Here is a 23,255-nt window from a genome sequence, read left to right as displayed (position 1 = left end):
AGCCGTGGTGTTGGTCCTCCAGGACAGGTCCTCCTCCAGGTGAACTCCCAGGAAGCGTAGGGATGAGACTCTTTCCACACAGCCCCCGTCGATGTACAGGGGCTGTATGGTAGTTTTTCTCCTCCTGCTGTCCAAGATCACTTCCTGGGTCTTGAGCTGGTTCAGCTTCAGGTTGTTCGCCCTGCTCAACACTGCCAGCTGCTCCACCTCGTCCCGGTATGCCGTCTCGTCGACCCCAGAGATGCAGCCCACCACCGTTGTGTCATCGGCAAACTTTATGATGTGATTGCCGGGGTGGGTGGCTGTGAAGTCGTGGGTGTAGAGTGAGTAGAGCAGGGGGCTCAGCACGCAGCCCTGAGGTGAGCCGGTGCTGAGGCTGAGGGCTGTGGAGGTGTGGGTACCCATCCTCACCCTCTGACGGCGGTCAGTCAGGAAGTCTTTAATCCAGAGACAGGTGGGGTTGGATATTCCGAGGTCTGCTAGCTTGGTCACCAGTCTGTCAGGTAAGATGGTATTCAATGCAGAGCTGAAGTCTACAAAGAGCAGCCGTACATAGCTCCCCCCCCCCCCCCCCCCCCCCCCCCCCCATGTGGGACATGGCGGAGTGGAGAGCCGTAGCGATGGCGTCCTCCGTAGACCTGTTGGCTCGGTAGGCAAACTGATGGGGGTCCAATGCGGGCGGTAGGGATGAGAGGATGTGGGTCCGGACCAGTTTCTCGAAACACTTCATTGTGATAGAAGTGAGTGCCACTGGCCGGTAGTCGTTCAGACAGCTGACAGTGTTTTTCTTTTTGTATGTATATGTATGTATAGGTGTATATGTATGTGTTTATATGTATATATATGTATACATGTATGTATACATGCTGTATATATATATATATATATATATATGTGTATATATATATACATATATATATATATATATACACACACTACCGTTCAAAAGTTTGGGGTCACATTGAAATGTCCTTATTTTTGAAGGAAAAGCACTGTACTTTTTAATGAAGATAACTTTAAACTAGTCTTCACTTTAAAGAAATACACTCTATACATTGCTAATGTGGTAAATGACTATTCTAGCTGCAAATGTCTGGTTTTTGGTGCAATATCTACATAGGTGTATAGAGGCCCATTTCCAGCAACTATCACTCCAGTGTTCTAATGGTACAATGTGTTTGCTCATTGGCTCAGAAGGCTAATTGATGATTAGAAAACCCTCGTGCAATCATGTTCACACATCTGAAAACAGTTTAGCTCGTTACAGAAGCTACAAAACTGACCTTCCTTTGAGCAGATTGAGTTTCTGGAGCATCACATTTGTGGGGTCAATTAAACGCTCAAAATGGCCAGAAAAAGAGAACTTTCATCTGAAACTCGACAGTCTATTCTTGTTCTTAGAAATGAAGGCTATTCCACAAAATTGTTTGGGTGACCCCAAACTTTTGAACGGTAGTGTATATATACAAACCCTGTTTCCATATGAGTTGGGAAATTGTGTTAGATGTAAATATAAATGGAATACAATGATTTGCTAATCATTTTCAACCCATATTTAGTTGAATATGCTACAAAGACAACATATTTGATGTTCAACCTGATAAACATTTTTTTTTTTTCAAATAATCATTAACTTTAGAATTTGATGCCAGCAACACGTGACAAAGAAGTTGGGAAAGGTGGCAATAAATACTGATAAAGTTGAGGAATGCTCATCAAACACTTATTTGGAACATCCCACAGGTGAACAGGCAAATTGGGAACAGGTGGGTGCCATGATTGGGTATAAAAGTAGATTCCATGAAATGCTCAGTCATTCACAAACAAGGATGGGGCGAGGGTCACCACTTTGTCAACAAATGCGTGAGCAAATTGTTGAACAGTTTAAGAAAAACCTTTCTCAACCAGCTATTGCAAGGAATTTAGGGATTTCACCATCTACGGTCCGTAATATCATCAAAGGGTTCAGAGAATCTGGAGAAATCACTGCACGTAAGCAGCTAAGCCTGTGACCTTCGATCCCTCAGGCTGTACTGCATCAACAAGCGACATCAGCGTGTAAAGGATATCACCACATGGGCTCAGGAACACTTCAGAAACCCACTGTCAGTAACTACAGTTGGTCGCTACATCTGTAAGTGCAAGTTAAAACTCTCCTATGCAAGGCGAAAACCGTTTATCAACAACACCCAGAAACGCTGTCGGCTTCGCTGGGCCTGAGCTCATCTAAGATGGACTGATACAAAGTGGAAAAGTGTTCTGTGGTCTGACGAGTCCACATTTCAAATAGTTTTTGGAAACTGTGGACGTCGTGTCCTCCGGACCAAAGAGGAAAAGAACCATCCAGATTGATATAGGCGCAAAGTTGAAAAGCCAGCATCTGTGATGGTATGGGGGTGTATTAGTGCCCAAGACATGGGTAACTTACACACCTGTGAAGGCGCCATTAATGCTGAAAGGTACATACAGGTTTTGGAGCAACATATGTAGCCATCCAAGCAACGTTACCATGGACGCCCCTGCTTATTTCAGCAAGACAATGCCAAGCCACGTGTTACATCAACGTGGCTTCATAGTAAAAGAGTGCGGGTACTAGACTGGCCTGCCTGTAGTCCAGACCTGTCTCCCATTGAAAATGTGTGGCGCATTATGAAGCCTAAAATACCACAACGGAGACCCCCGGACTGTTGAACAACTTAAGCTGTACAACAAGCAAGAATGGGAAATAATTCCACCTGAGAAGCTTAAAAAATGTGTCTCCTCTGTTCCCAAACGTTTACTGAGTGTTGTTAAAAGGAAAGGCCATGTAACACAGTGGTGAACATGCCCTTTCCCAACTACTTTGGCACGTGTTGCAGCCATGAAATTCTAAGTTAATTATTATTTGCAAAAAAAAAATAAAGTTTATGAGTTTGAACATCAAATATCTTGTCTTTGTAGTGCATTCAATTGAATATGGGTTGAAAAGGATTTGCAAATCATTGTATTCCGTTTATATTTACATCTAACACCATTTCCCAACTCATATGGAAACGGGGTTTGTATATATATGTATGTGCTACGTATGATCAAAAAGGTGCTTTAATACCAAACATTGAAGTATCATTATTGTTTTTCCAAATAAATTGTCCACTTCAGCTATCTTTTTTTTAACAGATCTTTTCTTCAAATGTAATATACTGCATGAGTCATTTTCTCCATTTTCTCCATTTTCCATATTTCCTTTATACTTTCCAGCCACAGATTCCAAGTAGGAGGTTCAAGTTTATACCAAAGTCTTGTGATGGCTTTCCTTACATATTTTATTTTACAATACATATATTTACAAAACGATATCTAGATATTTTAAAGTAAAAAAACAGCATGCATGTCATTGTTGTGTTATTAGTGTCCGCATTTTAACTTTTTCTCATTACAACTGTTTGCTCTTTTATTTTACTTTGTATGTTTTTTTTAGTATTAGCATTTTCAGAATATGCTTAAGGCCGTAAAAACTTTAGCTGTGGCCCACAAATGGCCCTCAGGCTGCATTTTGGACAAAGCCGTTTTAAAAGAACCATATTACGCAAAAATGACTTTTTTTTGGTCATGATGACAGGTTGGATTTATATTTCATGTTCCCTTATTATTTTTTATTATTTTCTGTTCAGCGCTGTTATATTTTATTTCACTTCCTGTCTGCCCCTATTCTCTGCCACTTTACCTTTGGCTTGAGTGCTGATGCTACACACCTGCTCTTGATAAGTGATTAGGTGGTGTCGTGTCACTAATCACTAATCTTTTTGTGTTTTGCCTTGCCTTGTTTTTGCTCATCCGTGATTTACTGCTGTGTTCCCCTCATTTGCGTCCCAAATAAAAAAAAACTTTCACTTGCACGTCGCCTGCCATCTCTGCATCTTGGGGTCACGACAACAGCCAGCATGCGACACTGTAACAATATCTGTTGATTCTAAATCTTATCTCAAAAGACCATGCCTTTGAGGACAACAATGTGCAAATTCTGGATAAGGAGGAAGTGCAAAAGAAAGGAAACCCTCCACAAACAAAGGAGAAGGTTTACCCAATCCCGCAATCAAGGACCTTGAATCTCTCCCCCAAAGATTGTCTCATTCCAGGGGAAGAGTGGCAACTAATGTATTATTTTGCTACCTGTTTAATGTTGCACTGTAGCTCGGGTAGTAGCTATTCCATACTTCCCAACCTTGAGACCTCCGAATTCGGGAGGTGTATATATTTTCAAGTATTTCTTATATATATATGAATGAGTATATCCGTTCGGCCACCATGTTCAATGGAGAAGTCTGATCTACAAAATTTGCAGGCAGCATAACCTTTCCCCTTCGAGCTGTCCTGGATGAACTGAAATCATTTTTTCCAATCATTTTGGAACTTGCAAGCGTACTTCTTCTTCTTACTCGTCGTCCCCATGTCTCTTCTTCGTTCTTCTGCTTCGCCTCTGTTATGTTTTTGGACATTACTACTTGCTGTAGTTTTGAAGCAATGAATGATGGGAATCCGGATGTTGTGTGTCAGTGTATTAACGTGCCGGCTGTAATAAACACACGCTGAGAAATAGCTCCGTGCCTGCCTACTTTATGGGTTATAGATAAACCTATGGATAAAGGAGACATATATAATAGTCTCTTTTTCAGGTGAGAGAGGACGCTAAAGGCAGTGCCTTTAAGGCACGCCCCCAATATTGTTGTCCGGGTGGAAATCGGGAGAAATTCGGGAGAATGGTTGCCCCGGGAGATTTTTGGGAGGGGCACTGAAATTTGGGAGTGTCCTGGGAAAATCGGGAGGGTTGGCAAGTATGAGCTATTCTAGTGTCGCTCATGTCTCAGCTCAGCCAAGCACAAACCACTTCAGATGAAAGGTTATGAGAGGATATTGTTGCCATTTTCTAGTAAAAAAATGTGTAACAATATGAAGAAGAAAACATTGAAAATAAAATACATTTCATATGAATAAAGATATTTGGGATTTTGTTGCAGCTAAAGGTTCTGCTCAATAAATATTTTCTCACTTTTTCCCATTTGCAACATTCAGTCCTGCATTAAAAAGGTACAATCCATCTTCTCATTAAATCATCCTCCCTGAAACAGGAAGTAGTTCACTAACTATCACGTGTGCTCTTTTGCTTGTTGCTGCTGTTTTACTTTCCGAATAGAATCCTACCTCCACGATGCCGTGACTGATGGTGCCGTATGGCTTCCTACGCACTAGCAACAGGCTGATGACCATCACCATGGCGATGGCCACCGCAACCACCAGCAAGCCCACCATGGCGCCGCGGTTAAACGTCTCCAAGGCGTCCGGTTGCTGTTGGAGCAAAGGTAGGAGATGACCTCTGAATAAGATTCAACTCGTCACAAAAAGTCTTTACCAGTTCATCTCTCTCTATCTCGTCAGGCTTGTAGACGACTTGCTTGAGGTCCACAGAGGTGTTGATCTAAGACGACAGAATCGGTTAAATGTACATCATTCATTCATTGAGTATGTTTGGAATATTGCAAAATGGAAAAAAAATAAATAATTACCTTTACCTTCTCCTCGTATTCGTAAGTAGGACCTCTCTCAGAAGCGGTGTAGTCGTATTCATCTGCTGGAAACACAAAATCATCAACATCTTGCATACACAACAACACACTCAGTCACTAACAATTCTTTATAAATGTGTTATTATGTAAATCTGACTCCTGCAATATTTAATGTTTTACCACTCAAAATAAGCACATTTAAGCAAAAGTTTAATATAATTAGAAAAATGGTTGAGGACTTATTGACAGTTCGTTGCCAAGTACTGCAAAGACGTGTTGCTTGATGGCGGTCATGTTTTTCACCGGCCTTGCTCAAATGTTACACACACATGCTTGCCTATTTCTTGTGCATTCGGTTAGACCCCCTAAAGTTACAGTGTGTGTTTTTGTACAGCCCATTGAGCTGTGTGGGACATTTTCAAGTCAATCTGACAAATGGGGTATTGGTCAGAAAAATAATATCACAGTCAACATATTAACTGTCACACCAGGTCATTTCCTGTTTTGTGATGTTTACTGTGTTTGATCTAATCCATTATTATTATTATTTCACTTTTTAGTTCCTGTCTAGCACTCATATTTTGGTTGCGCGTTCTGTTTTGCGTGTGTTCACCTGCAACGACCTCACTCCTGCCTCTGACCTCTCAACACCTGTTTTGAGTTTGTTATTTTCGTGCCTAAAGGTGGGTTGCAATCACGTGACCTAGAGGCACATCCGTGCACTTCTGGGTTTCAGGCGATGGTCCGGAGTCCCGTTAAACTACTGTTTATCAACCTGAATCTGTGCAGATTTAGGCTTATTTTGAAAGGGTTAGAGCAGTGGTTCTTAACCTGGGTTCGATCGAACCCTAGGGGTTCGGTCAGTCGGCTTCAGGGGTTCGGTGGAGCCTCCACCGCGGAGGTCAAGACACACCCGACTCATTGTGTAAATAAAAACTGCTCCCTATCGGCGTATTATGGATACCCTCAAACAATGTTCTCTTTAATTTTCCATATGCGTGAGCAAACGCATAAACTCCTTGAGCACTCAGTGGAGCACATGTGAGCACACCTGTCCCAAACCTGACTAAATAACAAATTAAATGTTTTATTATTATAATCAAATGACAGCTGTCATTTGGCTGAATTTCCCCCAGGGATCAATAAAGTACTTTCTATTCTATTCTATTTCTATTTCCATGAGATTATTTTCTAATATAAGTGTTTTGGCCCACTTACAATGACAATAACAAAAAATATTGTTTTTCATGAGCTGTGTACTAGTATTGTATGTCTGGGTGGAAAACGAAGAAAAGGAACAGACTTTGCTGTGAAAATAAATAAATTATTTTATTTTATCATTTATCATTTAAAATGACATGAGAGTGGCACTTGCCAAGGTGAAGCCACGCATATCTGAACTGGTCTCTCAAAGGCAACAGCAGAAGTCACACTGAGTTGCAGGTGTGTAATTTGTTGTGAGTTCATGCACTGTGTTGATTTTGTTCTTTAAACAAGGTGATGTTCATGCACGGTTCATTTTGTGCACCAGTAAGAAAACATCTAATGTTGCCTTGAATTTGAAAAAAATATATATATATATGTTTTTCACTAAAGAAGGGTTCGGTGAATGCGCATATAAAACTGGTGGGGTTCGGTACCTCCAACAAGGTTAAGAACCACTGGTTTAGAAGCAAATTTTATTTAAAATGGGATAGAGTGGATTTTTATACTCTTACGAAAAAATATATTTTTTAAAGAATTAAACCATTTGACACTCACGGTATTTAGAAAAAAAAAGATTGGAGCAACATCATGTATTTATTTTTAGTCTCCCGGCTGACAAGCGGCTAGCAGCTAATTATGTGTCCCCATACACAGTGTGGAGCTGCTCCCATCCATCCATTTTCTACCGCTTGTCCCTTTCTGGGTTGCGGTGAGTTCTGGAGCCTATCCCAGCTGCACTGGGGCGGAAGACGGTGTACACCCTGGACACCTCATCACAGGGTCAACACAGATAGACAGACAACATTCACACACTAGGGCCAATTTAGTGTTGCCAATCAACTTATCCCCAGGTGCATGTCTTTGAAGGTGGGGGGAGATGGGGAGAACATGCAAACTCCTCACAGAAAGACCCCGAGCTCAGGGATTGACCCCAGGACCTTCGTATTGTGAGGCACACGCACTAACCCCTGTTCCACCGTGCTGCCCCAAGCTTCACTGGAGGATGAGGCTAAACATGTTACACACCAGGAGCAGGCATGCTAATAGTCCAGCTAACCGCTAAGCTAGCGTCAAACACCAAAAAATAAATGCTTTTAAGAAGTGTTGTTGGAACAGGAAATTAACAAGCAGATTAGAAGAGTTTCAAGAGGGGATCAAATAAACAACTGTTGGTGTGTCAGCATTGTCACAGTCAGTACACCATATGTAAGTCGAGGGCGGACCGACCCATGAATCGGTGGGGTCGATACCAAGTTTTGGATTTTGTTTATAGTGTACCATTAACTTTGTTTTGCTCAAAAATTGTATGTAGAAAAAGAGAATAAGAAACTAGTTTAAATATTGTGGTTATATTGTTAAACTAGAACTCATCTTAAATAAATTAAAAATGTACAGTTAATACATATGATTGGTATCAGCCAAACTCACTAATAAATGATCGGTATAAGAATCGGCAGCATAAAACCCTGATCGGAACATCTCTATCAAAGACATGAACATAATGTTAATGGTATTCGATAAACACATCAAGTGCGTTTCAGTCTCTGCTTATACAAACACCGTAAATATAGCTCAACAATGAATATTTAATCCTGATCACTTGAAATTAATCCACAACCACCCTATGATTGAGATTTTTTAAATGTCATCGTTTGACAGCCCAATTCCTCGGACCGACTACAATACAATACAATATAATGATAATTTGATAAATGATGTGGTTTCTTTTCATAGATGTATTTCATTTTGATGTATGTTTCTATCTGTGTAGTTGTCTGTCAGTTCACGCAATGAAACGCTCACCTTTTTTATTGGACTGCAGTTCTTCAGAGACGAGGAGAAAAGAAAGGAGGGGTTAGAAAAAGCAGTCCAGGCCATGATTGGACATGCAGGATTACCAAACATGTTGAATGTGCAACAATCTTTTAAAGAAAAAAAAATGACAGTTCGTACCAACGCGCGGAGGGTAAGGCCTGTTCTGGAATTCTCGTTCCTCTTCCTCTTCGTCATCCTTCTCCTCCTCGCTCTCAGCAGGCAGAAGCTCCTCGGTGGTGTGGGTCTCTGAGAAGGAGGTGGTCATGAGCTCGCTGATGTCTCCCCGCTCTGCACGCACCAGCTCCTCTACAGTGCAGGGAAAGACCCACTCTCAAAATGAGAGGATGCTTCAAAACCCGGCAACAACATGGCTTCCTCTTACGGATATCCTCATGCAGCTCCTCGGCCAAGATGGGATCCTTGTAGAGCAGCGCCAGACTCTGGTTCATCCTCTCCTCGATCACATGCAGGTGTGTGTACACCTGACAAAAAAAAGGAGTTGACTTACTCAGCGGATTGGGACTGAACCCAGAAGAACAGATGAGTCAGCAGTTCTGCTGTATCAATTTTTTTGGATCAGAAGCATCGCTAACCTGGAATTTCATCTGCTCAGCTTTCTGCGGGTCGACGGCCACAATGTGCTGGTAGTGCCTGAGCGTGTGTCTGCGGTCCTTCTGCTCTGCGGCCATGTATCGCTTCAGAGCCTGCAGCACGCGCTCGGGCTGCAAGGACGCAGAAGGACAAGCAGCCATGATGGTGATGACAAGCAGGGGTGTGGCAACAAATCCTGGGCCCCCAGACCCAAGACTCCTGAAGGACCCACCCTAAACCTAACGTCGCCGGCCCATACACACACTCATGAGGTATGTTTTCATGCACTAAAAAAATACTTCTTGCATGGAGTTGGTTGAAATCATCTTTTTAAAACACTTTAAAAAATACTGTATGCATGTTTGCAGTAAACTAATTCCATAACCATGTGGAAACCCTAAATGGTTTTTGGCTTTTTAAAGATGGAAATAACATCTCGAACACATCTAGATAACCCCACTACATATTATTCTTTTTTTTTAACTCTGTAAGGAGGACCTTACATCTCAAAGTTTCTGCTTTTCCCCCATCTGAGGACTTTTGAGTTTTTCCTTACCCAGATGTGGCTTTAGAGCAGGGGATGTCGAAAGTTTGTGAAGCCATTTGAGACGCCTGTGATTAAGGGCTATAGGTATGTTTGGATTGATTGATTTTTTTTTAGAACAGGGGTCCCCAAACTACGGCCCACGGGAAGTCCCAAGTAAAAAAAAAATATATATATATATATATTTTTTAAATTATTATTATTTTTTAAAAATCTGTCCTTTCTAATCCATTTTCTACCGCTTGTTACACTCGGTGTCTCCTCGCCGCTCAGGCAAATCATATTGTCTAAAAATGCATTTTCCTATCAATAACGCATCCTCGCGCTCGGAGTATATATGTATATATATATATATATGTATATATATATATATATATATATATATATATATATATATATATATATATATATATATATATATATATATATATATATATATATATATACATATATATATATATATACATATATAAACACTACCGTTCAAAAGTTTGGGGTCACATTGAAATGTCCTTATTTTTGAAGGAAAAGCACTGTACTTTTCAATGAAGATAACTTTAGTTTACTGCCTTTAGATTTATCAGTTTGACCTTTCTCATGTCACCTCATCCATGCTCCAAAATGCTGGTGCTGTGTTGGAATGTTTAAAGGAGAGCTTTGATGACGTCATAACGTCTGTGTTGAGTGACGTGTTCAAAGTTAGGTTTGCCACTATCCAGGTGGACCGGACCATTTTGCATTTTTTGATAGGGAGTGTAGGTAGTTAGACATTCTTAATTCAATTCAAAATACCCTATTATTGAACATTCACTGACATCTATTTTATTTTTGCAATTATGTTTTTTTTTTTACAACTTACATATTGTAAATGACAGAAAAAAAAATCTTCAAACTTTACAAAAGCTTAGGTGCCTCGGTAGAGCATCCCTTCACCCCTCCACTTCGACACCCCTGGTGATGATGCTCTCACCTGCGGCTCGTCAGACTGTACGGCGGTCAGGTAGTTCTCCAGGGCCAGGCGGCGGCTGTTGTTGAGAATGGACTCCACTCTGGCCAGGTGAGTCTCTACCAGTCTCTGCCTCTCGCCAGCCACTTGTTCCTCCAGAGTCTGCAGCACTGACTGGAAGTGCTGCAGATAAGTGTTAACAGCAGATCATAAATGATCAATTCTACCAAGTCTATTCAATTGTTAGCTTACCTCGTTAAGAGCTTGTTGTTCTGATTTAGGCAGATTCTTTGACTCGTTGTCTGCCTCTGCCCACTCCTTCATGATCTAAGAAATAAAATGATTTCAAGCAATTCAACTTTTTAATAATAATAATAATAATAATTAGCTTTATTGTCTCCGAGGAGAAATTTGTCTTGGACATCAAGGCACAGCATTTTACATACATACATACATACATACATACATACATACATACATACAGTTCATCCGACAATACAGTGACAACAGTGAACAGTGCGCAGGTATATCAGTCAGTTATGAGATCACACATTACCAGGGGCGGATTAAGAAATTTTGGCCCCCTGGGCCTGACATGGTCTTGGCCCCTCAACCCCCCGCGCGTGTGGGCGCACACACACGCACGCACTATGCAAGAAATACTGTATACTGTGAACAGACATGCACACTGTACTGTACAGAAGAGTGCACATACTGCACACACACTATTAGGTATACCACACAGACACTGACAAGCACAGGTTTCACACAGACACAGGGGGAGGGGATAAATGGCCTAAAAATAAACATTTTGGAAAATGATTACGCCCACTTCAGTGATGGTGCATTGGGTCATTTGAGAGATATTATGTATTGGAAGTTGGTAGCTATCATGAAATAAACCCCCCACCCCACCCAAAAAACTAAATCGGACATGATTTTTGCCCCCTTTTCCTCCCTTCTATCATTAAAAATAAAATAATATCTTAGGAAAACACTTTGGCATAACGGCAGCTGTGCAGCAAATTGAGGCTCAAAGTCTGTATCTATTTGTGGTTAAGCTTGAGGAGAAGGAGAAAGGTAAAATGATAACATGCATCGGAGAGCACCACAAAGAAAGGTGTAGGCCAGTTCATGGTACAAGGGCTGCATGCAGGTCAAGATAGCCCATTTCCAAGAATGCTATAGTGGCTGGACAGGCACTGGACATGTCCTGAACTCAGTGTCAGACGTGGCTGCCGAATACTTGGATGAAGTGAAGCAGCTGACAGATCTCATGCTGCCCCATCTGAAGACTGTCCTGGCCAGGCAGAGGATGGATGAGGAGACCTTCCCAATGGACCCTGTCAGTGAACAGGCTAGTAACATTGATGGCACCCCTGTGCACAACATTGGGATGGAGAGACAATGTGGCAAGGTGGACTACAAACTGAAGAAGTTGGGCACACTGAACGCAGTCAATAGGTCAATAATTTTACAGAAGAGCCAGGAGCTTCAGAGGTTTCAAGGCAGCAGCACAAGCAAAAAGGGAGGTTGAACTCAACTGGAGTAAATTCATGAAGGCAAAATTCGAGAGTAGGGCAGATGAGAAACAAGAGATGGCTCAAAGAGGAGAGTAGAGACTAGACATGCTGGACACACTGAAATCTTTTGATGGCCCCTTCACGATAGTGGGGAAGTTGAAAAGTTCCTTGTGGATGAAAGTCTGCACAAGAATGCAAAGCTGCAGAGAATGAAGCTTGAGGTTCAGTTTGCCAGAGAAAGCACCAAGCTTCTGCCTAAAGTCAATCCTATCTTCACAATCCAGGTGACACTTCCCAGAAATGGCAAAAGTGCAATTCTCCAAGTCATAATGGATACTTAGAATTTTATGGTGGTGGTAAGTATTCATGAAAACAGGTAGCCTAACATTAGTGAATGGGTGAATTCTGGAAATAACCTAAAAATCTTACACAGTGCACCTTTAAGCAAGGGGTTTCTTTCGTGCTTTCAATTTTGCAAAATCATCCACCACATCATTGAAGTCCAACTCTCTTGTCAGCTCACTCTCAATTGCCATTAGAGATAACGCATTTAATCTTTTCTGAGTCATTCTTGTGCGCAGCTCATTTTTTACTCTTGACAAAAGAGAGAATGAGCGTTCTCCCTCACAGTTACTGACCGGTAGAGTGAGAAAAATCTGTAGCGCAATGTATGTATTAGGAAACGTAGGCTGTAGTCCAAAATGTATTATTGTTTTGAGCAGTCCTGAAGGGGTCCTCTCCTCATCAGTGTTGTTGAGCTGTATAAAAGATTTGAACTGTATAAGCTCCTGTCCAAGACTTTCATTGAGGTCAGATGGGTATGATTCAGTGAGAATCTTGGCCTTGTGAAGGACTGAAGCATTGGACTCTGTATCCAAAGAGAAAAGGACACTGAACAAATTGTTCAGATGTTTGTAGGCCTCCAGACGGTGATTAAGGCTTGAACTCAGTTGATCAATAGAGGCAATAAATGTCTCTATTTGAAACAGTTGCCTTCCCTCAAGCACAACATCTGGGGATGCTGATTCATCAGCAAACTTTTTACGTTTCCTCGTCCGTTCAGCCCTGTAAGATGGGGTGCCACCCAACATGTTTAAGGCTTTCTGCTCAAAATGATCAAATAGATCTCTTTGGGAGAGAACAAAGGTGCGCAGAGATTCCAGCAATCTAACTGCTGTACCAAGGTCCATGTCTGCTTTTTGAAGTTGCAGACTTGTGGCCTGAAATCTGGACAGAACAGTGTCCCAAAAGCCTGCCATGAAGGCCATCTCAAGTGAATCCAGCTTCCGCACTAGACTGTCAGCTTCAGTTCGTGTGTCTCGTTTCTCTGTGTCATCAGTGGAAATAACCTGTAGTGCTGCTTTTATTTTACTGTAGTTCTGCCACAGTGCTTTGGTAGATTCTGCACGGCAACTCCAACGCGTGTTGGATAAAGCTTTAAGTGTGAGATCTATGTTGGAATTGCCAAATACCCTGTCCCATCGGTGTGTGGATGCAGTTGTGAAGTTGTAAATAGACTGAATCAAGTCAAAATACTTAGAGACTTCATTTCCACATCTGTCAATGCTGTTGACTCCCACCAAATTCAAAGAGTGAGCTGCACATGGAATATAGTGTATTAATGGGTTGCTTTTCTTTAAGTGAGCCTGCAACCCATTATACCTCCCTGACATGTTGCTGGCATTATCATAAGCCTGCCCCCTGCAATTTGACAGCTCTAACCCTAGATTTTCCAACACAGACATGACACAGTTAGCCAAACTTTCACCTGTATGGCTAGTAATGGGCTCAAAACCCACAAAGCGTTCAACAACACTGCCCTCTTTGCTAACAAAACGGAATATGAATGTCAATTGGTCCACATGAGATAAATCTGGGGTTGAATCCACAATGATAGAGTAGTATTTGCTTGCTTGCAGTTCATCTGCTATAGCCTGTTTGGTTTTTGCACCCATCAATTCAATGAATTCCTCACAAATGGTGGAGGACAGATATGAGGTATTACCTCGACCCATCTGCCCAAACTTTCTGATGTGATCCTTTAGAAAGGGATCAAATTCAGCCAGGACCTCCAGAATACCAAGGTAGTTCCCATTGAGAGGAGACCCTAACGATTCATTTTTACCCCTAAATGCAAGGCCCCTTTCTGCAAGGAATTTAATGACTGCAACAACTCTTTGTAACACCTGCCTCCAATAGCTGCTCTCTGCCTGAAACTGTTTGAACAGGTCTGCATCAACTGTGGCACCTTTGGCGCGGTTCAAGACTGCTTGCATGCAGGTTATGTGCTCAGCACTTCGCTCATGTTCACCAAATCTTTCTGAGTGTTTCCAATCACAATAGCCTGTCACAAAAGAATGCGTTTTTGGGGAAAACAGTTTGCATGCAAAGCAGTAAACATTACCAGTAGAGGGAGAGTACATCAGCCACTCTCTTTGTACTCGTTGTCCATTGGGCAAGTGTGAAGTAAAATGTTCATTGTTTAGGCATCGGGTTTTGCCTCCTAGCCCACTGTTCCTCACAGAAGCTGGATAATGGCTGTGACGGTTGTGAAATGATTTTGCACCTCTTTGAATAAGAACTTCCTTCATTGACTCAGTGAGGGTCTCAGCCCATTTAGCGGGATCACTAGGTAGAGTTGTCACTGTAGATGGTGTTGAAGAAAGATTCAGCTCATTTTCTATGCTGTCCAGAGGTGCAGTGACCTCACATTCATCCGAGCAACTGGCTACTGCTGAATTGGTTGAATCATAAGCATCAGAAGCATTTGGTTCAGTGTCTACACTTGTAGTGGTCTCAGGATCTTGGGAGCTACATGCTAGCTCAGGTGCATTGCTAACCTTAGCTGAATTTGCAGTAGCATTTATAGAATTGCTTTCAGCAGATGTCTTTGTACTGAAGAAGCTGGAGATATTTGGAACACTCTCAAGTAAAACTGATTCCTTTTTTTTCTTTTCTTGCTGAATTTTTTTTCTAGCTCCTCCACTTAAACGTTTATGATCCATATTTCCCTTCTTTCTTTGCACATTGGCTCTTTGCCTATCACAACAGATAAACCAACTATGTGTGTGTGTGTGTGTGTGTGTGTGTGTGAGTTTGTTTGTGTGTTTATGATCGGTGCTGCTTCCTTCAAGTGTGTGAGGTGATTTAGAAAACTAGCAACCCAGCATCAACACTCCAAAGCAGAGAATAACAGCTTACTAGCATAGACAATTGAGAGCAGAGAATCAACTGATTCGTCTGATAGACAGCAGGAGAGCAGAGTGGTCAGTGATGATCGAATCAAGAAAATGTCTAAATGGCAAGGGAACAGACTGATTTGTACTGAGGAGAAAGAGAGAGAGAGCCAATTACAGTGAAATATATTCCAAAAGAGCCAAGTGACTAGCTGAAGGCAGGGACAAATGCCTTGGAGTGACCAACAAGAGTGCAAAGTACCAAATGGCAAAATGTGGAAAGACCAACAGGCAGATCTGCTTTTACCTCTTATCTTCACAACCAAAAAGTTGCTAAATGATGTTTTCAGTCGCTAGCCAGGTATGGCCAAAAGACGCGAAATCTAGCGGCAAAGTCGGTCAATCACACTGACAGTGAAACAAATATTTTGAAAAGATAATAATTGTACACCTTTGTGCACTTTAGTCTTCTATCTAAATATTTTCACAAAGGACACCAAGGCAGCTTGCTAGCTATGATGGGAGCAACAATGTCTGATAGACAGCAGGAGAGCAGAGTGGTCAGTGATGATCCAATCAAGAAAATGTCTAAATGGCAAGGGAACAGACTGATTTGTACTGAGGAGAAAGAGAGAGCCAAGTACAGTTAAATATATTCCAGAGCCAAGTGACTAACTGAAGGCAAAGACAACAGCCAGATACCTTAGCAGAGACCAACAAGAATTCAAAGTACCTAATAGCAAGATGGCGAGACCAACACAATAAATTGTATTAGGATTTAATTTATTAACGTTAATCTTAACAGCCAAAAAGTTGCTGAATAATGTTTGTAGTCGCTAGCCAGGTATGCCCAAAACAAGAGTCGCTAAACCTAGCAGCAAAGTTGCTTAATTGCAACACACTCTAGGATTCAGGGGAATTAAGGATAATAAAGATATTAATTGTACAACTTTTTGTACTTTTTTTCTAGTTTTTTGAGTCGCCAGCCATGTATGGCCAAAAGTCGCTAATTGAATGCCAACGTTGCTTAATCGCCAACACACTGGGACTCACTGAAGGACTGACTGAATAAAAAAGATAATTAAGATAATTGTGTACTTTTCTCTTCTGATATTTTCTCTAAGGACCCCAAGCTATCTGCAAGCAGCAATAATGTCTGACAGACAGGAGAGCAGAGTGGTCAGTGATGAATGGCAAGGGAACAGGCTGATTTGTACTGAGGAGAAAGAGAGAGAGAGAGCCAATTACAGTGAAATATATTCCAAAAGAGCCAAGTGACTAGCTGAAGGCAGGGACAAATGCCTTGGAGTGACCAAGAAGAGTGCAAAGTACCAAATGGCAAAATGTGGGAAGACCAACAGGAAGATCTGCTTTTACCACTTATCTTCACAACCAAAAAGTCGCTAAATGATGTTTTTAGTCGCTAGCCAGGTATGGCCAAAAGACGCGAAATCTAGCGGCAAAGTCGGTCAATCACACAGTGAAACAAATAATTTTAAAAAGATAGTAATCGTACAATGTCTTGTACTTTTGTCTTCTTTCTTAATATTTCTCAAAGGACACCAAAATGTCGCTATCTGCAGGCAGCTTGCTAGCTATGATGGCAGCAACAATGTACCTTAGAGTGACTGACCAACAAGAGCTCAAAGTACCTAATGGCAAAATGTGGAGAGACAGACACAATAAATTGCATTAAGATGAAGAGAACTGTTGCTATTATTAATCTTAACATCAACCAGAAAGTCGCTAAATGTCACCAGCCAGGTATGGCCAAAAGTCGCTTAATTGGCCACACACAGTAACAGAGAAACTAACAAAAAAAAGATCATAAAGATAATAGTTGTACAACTGTGTGTACTTTTGTCTTCTTTCTAAATATTTTCCCAAAGGACACCAAAATGTTGCTATCTGCAGGCGGGAGCGTGCCTATGTTCCCCGGGTCCTATGTTCCCCGGGTCCTATGTTCCCCGGTTGTTCCTGGGTCTTTGTATGCGACCGGGGAACTTAGGACCCTTTTTCTAAAAAAGGGTCCTATGTTCCCTGCATTGTATCTGGCGAAATTGCGAAATTGTGCCCTGACCAAAACCATCCCTAAACCTAACCTGTCACAGGGCGTTGTGGAGCACTTTTTTTTGGCGAAATTGTGCCCTGACCAAAACTATCCCTAAACCTAACCTGTCACAGGGCGTTGTGGAGCACTTTTTTGGCGAAATTGTGCCCTGACCAAAACCATCCCTAAACCTAACCTGTCACAGGGCGTGCGGCAGCAGATAGAGCAACTCAAACGCGAACTTCCTTCCTTCGACAACTTAAACGCGTCTCTGTCATGAGTGTCTGCGTGCGTCTTACTTAGTCGCGCATTGGAAGCAGCGGGGAACATAGAACCCTTTTCTGGAAAAAGTGTTGTACGTTCCCCGCAGCGGGGAACATACAACACTTTTTTTTAAAAAGGGTCCTTAGTTCCCCGGTAGAGGGGAACATAGGACCCGGGTAACATAGGGACGGGGAACATAGGGATGACCCGCTGCAGGCAGCTTGCTAGCTATGATGGCAGCAACGATGTCTGCCAGACAGGAGAGAGTGGTCAGTGACGATCGAATCGAGAAAATGACAAAATGGGTCAAAGACCAAAAAGTTATTAACTGACAGCAGTGACAAATGTCAGACTGTAAACTTTCTCGAAAGAAAAGGACAAAATGGGAAGATGCTGATAATAACAGCAAAATGGAAAATATAAGAATTTCCAAGTAATGCTCAACTCAAGTGTGTGTGTGTGTGTGTGTGCGCGCGTTAAACTTCTTGTTGAATGATTTCAAATTATCTCTGAGTCTGAACTGAGGGAAAGGAAACCAAATTTTGAGCAGTCTCTCACGAGTTCAAAATACCAAATGAGGAGATTCTAAAAGAACAGACCGGTTTATGAAAGACTCGATGGGGGAGGGGCACAGCTAAGAATACTTGAGTGAGATTCTGTGATCCAAATTCGAGATAGAGCTTTTTGATAATGATAATTTGTCAGAGTAAGGTTGTGTAATCAAAATTTGAGAATGAGCTTTGTCAATCAATCAAGAATATTTGCATTAAGTTCTGTGATCAAAATTCAGAAACAACCTTTAATAATTGATAAAGAATATGTGAGTGAGGTTGTGTGATCCATCCAATTTGAGAATTAGCTTTGATAATAATGATTGAGAGCCTCTGGCCCTCTGTGGATCATGGCCGCGGGGCCAATTTTGCCTGGCCCCTTGGGGCCTCTGTGGGTCGTGGCCGCGGGGCCAAGTTGGCCTGGCCCCTTGGGGCCTCTGACCCTCTATGGATCGGGGCCAAGTTGGCCTGACCCCTCGGGGCCTCTGGCCCTCTATGGATCATGGCCGCGGGGCCAAGTTGGCCTGACCCCTTAGGACCTCAGGCCCTCTGTGGGTCGCGGCCGCAGGGCCAAGTTGACCTGGCCCCTTGGGGCCTCTTACCCTCTATGGATCGTGGCCGCGGGGCCAAGTTGACCTGGCCCCTTGGGGCCTCTGGCCTTCTGTGGCTCGCGGCCGCGGGGCCAAGTTGGCCTGGCCCTTTGGGGCCTCTGGCCTTCTGTGGGTCGTGGCCGCGGGGCCAAGTTGGCCTGGCCCCTTGGGGCCTCTGACCGTCTATGGATCGTGGCCGCGGGGCCAAGTTGACCTGGCCCCCTGGGGCCTCTGACCCTCTATGGATCGTGGCCGCGGGGCCAAGTTGGCCTGGCCCCTTGGGGCCTCTGACCGTCTATGGATCATGGCCGCGGGGCCATGTTGGCCTGGCCCCTTGGGGCCTCTGGCCCTCTGTGGGTCGCGGCCGCGGGGCCAAGTTGACCTGGCCCCTTGGGGCCTCTTACCCTCTATGGATCATGGCCGCGGGGCCAAGTTGGCCTGGCCCCTTGGGGCTTAAGATTATTATTTTTGCAAAAGTAGTTTTGCTTGGGTCGCGGCCGCGGGGCCAAGTTGGCCTGGCCCCTTGGGGCCTCTGGCCCCCTGGGCCTGGGCCCGGTAGGCCCGGTCATTAATCCACACGGGAGGTGTGCAAAACGGGGGGAGTGTAATGTGACATTACACTCCCCCCGTTTTGCACACCTCCCGTATTGCACTATCCCAATACTGCACTCCTTATTATTGCATCCGGTTATTACAGTAGTTTTCTGTTGTTAAGTGTTTTGATTGCCAGTGGGACAAAGGAAAATCTATACCTGTTGAGTTTGCATGTTGCTGTTCTGTACCGTTTACCATTTGGCATCAACACAATGAAGTATGTGGTGTGGGTCACGGGTGATTTTAAGATGCAGCCCCCTTGTTCCCTTCAAGAAATATTATTGTCAATTATTTCTTGAAGGGAACAAGGGGGCTGCATGCCAATTTATTTACCAGCCCTCTTGACAAGGTTTTGAAGTTGGGTTTTGAGTTTGACAGACAGATTTCCAAACCATGTGGAGATGCCATAACGGATGACAGATTCAATGTTTGCCTTATAAAACAACATCATGATATTTGCTTGCCACACCGTGGACCCCGAGCCTCCTTAGAAAGTGCAGGCACTGTTTAATATGGGAGCAAACAGAGTCAACTTGGTTGGCCCAAGTTAACTGGGAATCAAAACAAATACCCAAGTACTTATAGGAGGACACCTGCTCCACTCTCTCCCCGTGGATAATGATCCGGCTGTGATCCCCCACAGATTTGGGATCAAAAACCATCTCCTTCATTTTTTTTACATTTCAAATCAGATTTTTCTCCTCACACCACCTCACAGCCCCTTCTATCTCTTGTTTGTATGAGTCCATATTGGAGGATAGTTCAGGCTTTGTTAATCGTTTGGGCTTCGTCAATAGTTTGGGCTTTGGTTGGGGCTTTGTCAGTAAACTAAGGATGACTGTGTTGATTATATAGTTGTTTGGTTGCTGATTCCGTAGATCGTTGGTTGGTATATGCAATAAACAAGAAGGGGGAACTTACACAGCCTTGGGGGGCCCCTGTGCTTATAACCTGTAGGTCATGATGTTCTAACAGCAAGGCCTTCTTAAAACTGGCTTACCATGTTACCATGTCAGTGTAATCTGCTAAAGGCCTTCACACTCAGGAGTGCAGGCCCACTTAAACTACTTTTTTTTTTCTTTAACCAATCAGATGTTAGCTTTGCATCCCAGGCATAACATCAACATTTCTTTTCAAATGATGTTCAAACAGCAAGGCCTTCTTAAACTGGTTTAAACACATCCAGAAGCACTGACCTAACTTAAATCCTAGTGTTTGTTTTATGAAATTGTATTAACTTATTCCCAACAGTCTATTATCTTTATTTGGTTGTGTGTGTCTCTTGCTGCACTGTATGTGTAAATGTTAGATCTTTTGTCCAGCCAAGTCTCAGTTTCTAAATATTGCCATGTCTATGGACTGTAATCTGCTGAGGGACTTCACATTCAGGAGTACAGGCCTAAGTCAGATGAACTATATTAATAATAGGGCTATTTTCTTTTTTTTATCAGAGTATAGCTTGGCCTGTCAGGGCCTGCATGCAGGCGTACTAATGTCAGCATTTTTCCGTCCTCTGATGCCCAGCAACCAGGGGTTCGGTATCTTGCTCAAGGATAGTCACATGGGGGCTGAGAGTCGAACCCGCAACCTTCAGGTTTGGAGACCACCACTCTACCACCTGAGCCAAGCTGCTCAATAGCTTCACCTCTCAGGGCCTTCATGCAGCCGTACAATAACGTCAGCATTTTTCTGTCCTCTGATTGGTTGATCACGGCAAAAATGCCAACAATGGCTGACAGAGGAGGATAAATTGACTTGGCTATGGACATTCTTAAAAATCTGGCAGTTAAATCTGCAAAACAGAGGCAACAACTACCTCCATTTGAACTTCCTGTCAGTATGACCATGAGATGTCCCAATACTTTTAGTAATCCACTTTACATTGAATGACCTGCTCTGTTGAAAGCCAATAAAGCACGTGTTTGTGTCAGTGATCAGATCGGTGACGGTGAGCGATGGATCAACAAGACACATGTGTCACGTCAGAGATGTACTGTAGCGATGACTAAAGCTTGTTTTTCCAAACTCACCTCATTGATGCGATTCATTCGCCTCTGCTCCAGGTCTGTTTTGGCTCGCAGGAAGTTGGCATGCTCGGTGTCATCGATTGGCCTCTCAAAATAGACATCGACGCCATCTGTGGGACGTGGGGTAGTCACTGCAGGGAAGAGACAGGAAATAAACGGAATATCACTTAGTTCAATTGCCTATTAAAGGAAGTCTTTAAGATATTTAAAATACCAACAGATTGTTAACATGTCATATGTATTTACTTACTGACTCAGCATATTTACTTGTGCCATTACTTTTATAAAGTTGCAGTAGTGCAGTGTTAAGTAGTGACATGGGAAAAAATGCATAAAAACAATTGTAAAAATATTTAGAGTGTTTTTTTGTTTTTTTACAATGTATTATTTCATAGATAGAAAATAAATATTGTCAGCTGATATATTTTATATATACTTAATGTTTTATTAATATACACTGTACATATAGTATACACTTTTAATTTATAACATTTTTAAAATATTACATTTTGGTTTTTTTAATTATTATATAATGCATTTTTTTGTTTTTGTTTTATTATTATTAATTGAGTCAAACTGTTTTGTATAATCTATGTACTGCCTTCCTTTGCCAGATCGTGCTTCACTCTATAGCATATATATATATATATATATATATATATATATATATATATATATATATATATATATATATATATATATATATATACACGTTAGGTCAGGAAAAAACACAGAGGCTATATCATCCCTACAAGCCTGTTTCGGATATATATATATATATATATATATATATATATATATATATATATATATATATATATATATATATATATATATATATATATATCTCCATCCATTTTCTACCGTTTATTCCCTTTGGGGTCGCGGGGGGCGCTGGAGCCTATCTCAGCTACAATCGGGCGGAAGGCGGGGTACACCCTGGACATATATATATATATATATATATATATTTTTTTTTAACTTATCCTACCTATTTTTGGCCTAAATTAAGCATTTAAATGCATAAACATGTCCTTATGAACTAAAAATATCAATACTACAGTGGTATCGGCCACCTGATGAGAGCAAACCAATCAGAGCGCGCTGTTCAGTATCATGGCCACTGATTGGCTCAGCCTCAGGCTACATTACCATATTGGATTAAAAGAGTGTAAAAGTGACTAAAGGGTGCTATTTCCTGTCTATAGGGCTCTCATATTGTTAAACTTATTTAGAAGGTAGTAAACAGTTAAACTATGCTCTAGCTATGAAAATATTCAATTTAAAAAATAATCATTTCCACTTTGTAGAAATTAATTTATCACGGTCAGGCTTCAAACCAATTAACAGTAATAAACAAGGGTTTATGGTATTTATGTCCAGACTTTAGGGACACCCTAGATCAGAAAATGGATTGAGATTTCTATTGTTGTAGGATTATTAAAAATGTTTGCCCCATTTACTAATCAAATGACAATAGCTCCCTTCCATTATTTTAATAATCAGAATGACTCAAAATCATTCACAACATCAAACCACATAAGCACGCACAGTAGACGTGCCATAGAATTAATGCGATCACTCCTCCTACCACTTACTAATGATAACTGAAGCCTTGAACAGTATAAACACAATTAAAAGTATTTGGAAAAAGTCAGGAAAATTGCAGCTTTGCAGTGTTTTGAACCAAAGTGAAGCGACATGGCAAATATGCATATATTTTAACATTTATTAAACAAAATATAAAGTATTTATATTTTCAGTGTTTAATATATAGAATATAATTACATTTCATATTTATATGTATATTTCATGTATTTTTTTAATTGTGTTTCTAA

General features: G+C 41.8%; 1 protein-coding gene across 6 annotated transcripts in view; it reads right to left on the bottom strand.

The window, feature by feature from the left end:
* aplp1 (amyloid beta (A4) precursor-like protein 1) overlaps positions 1–23,255 on the bottom strand; it is a 120,882-nt gene that overhangs the window by 12,750 nt on the left and 84,877 nt on the right. For 2 of the 6 annotated variants that reach the window (XM_062063177.1, XM_062063179.1), the window contains exons 7-16: positions 21,421–21,548; positions 10,895–10,969; positions 10,667–10,825; positions 9,155–9,283; positions 8,944–9,043; positions 8,700–8,867; positions 8,550–8,570; positions 5,541–5,605; positions 5,387–5,452; positions 5,179–5,322 (exon numbers count right to left, since the gene is read on the bottom strand). In XM_062063177.1, coding sequence (XP_061919161.1) covers positions 5,179–5,322; positions 5,387–5,452; positions 5,541–5,605; positions 8,550–8,570; positions 8,700–8,867; positions 8,944–9,043; positions 9,155–9,283; positions 10,667–10,825; positions 10,895–10,969; positions 21,421–21,548 — 1,055 coding nt within the window. The remainder of the gene's footprint in view (positions 1–5,178; positions 5,323–5,386; positions 5,453–5,540; positions 5,606–8,549; positions 8,571–8,699; positions 8,868–8,943; positions 9,044–9,154; positions 9,284–10,666; positions 10,826–10,894; positions 10,970–21,420; positions 21,549–23,255) is intronic. The other 4 variants (XM_062063180.1, XM_062063181.1, XM_062063178.1 and 1 more) reach the window with 3 other exon arrangements.

This window comes from Entelurus aequoreus, linkage group LG11 (assembly GCF_033978785.1).
Source record: "Entelurus aequoreus isolate RoL-2023_Sb linkage group LG11, RoL_Eaeq_v1.1, whole genome shotgun sequence".
Classification (NCBI taxonomy): Eukaryota; Metazoa; Chordata; class Actinopteri; order Syngnathiformes; family Syngnathidae; genus Entelurus; species Entelurus aequoreus.
Note: the sequence above shows the minus strand (reverse complement) of the source record. Positions and strands in the feature narration are given on the sequence as shown.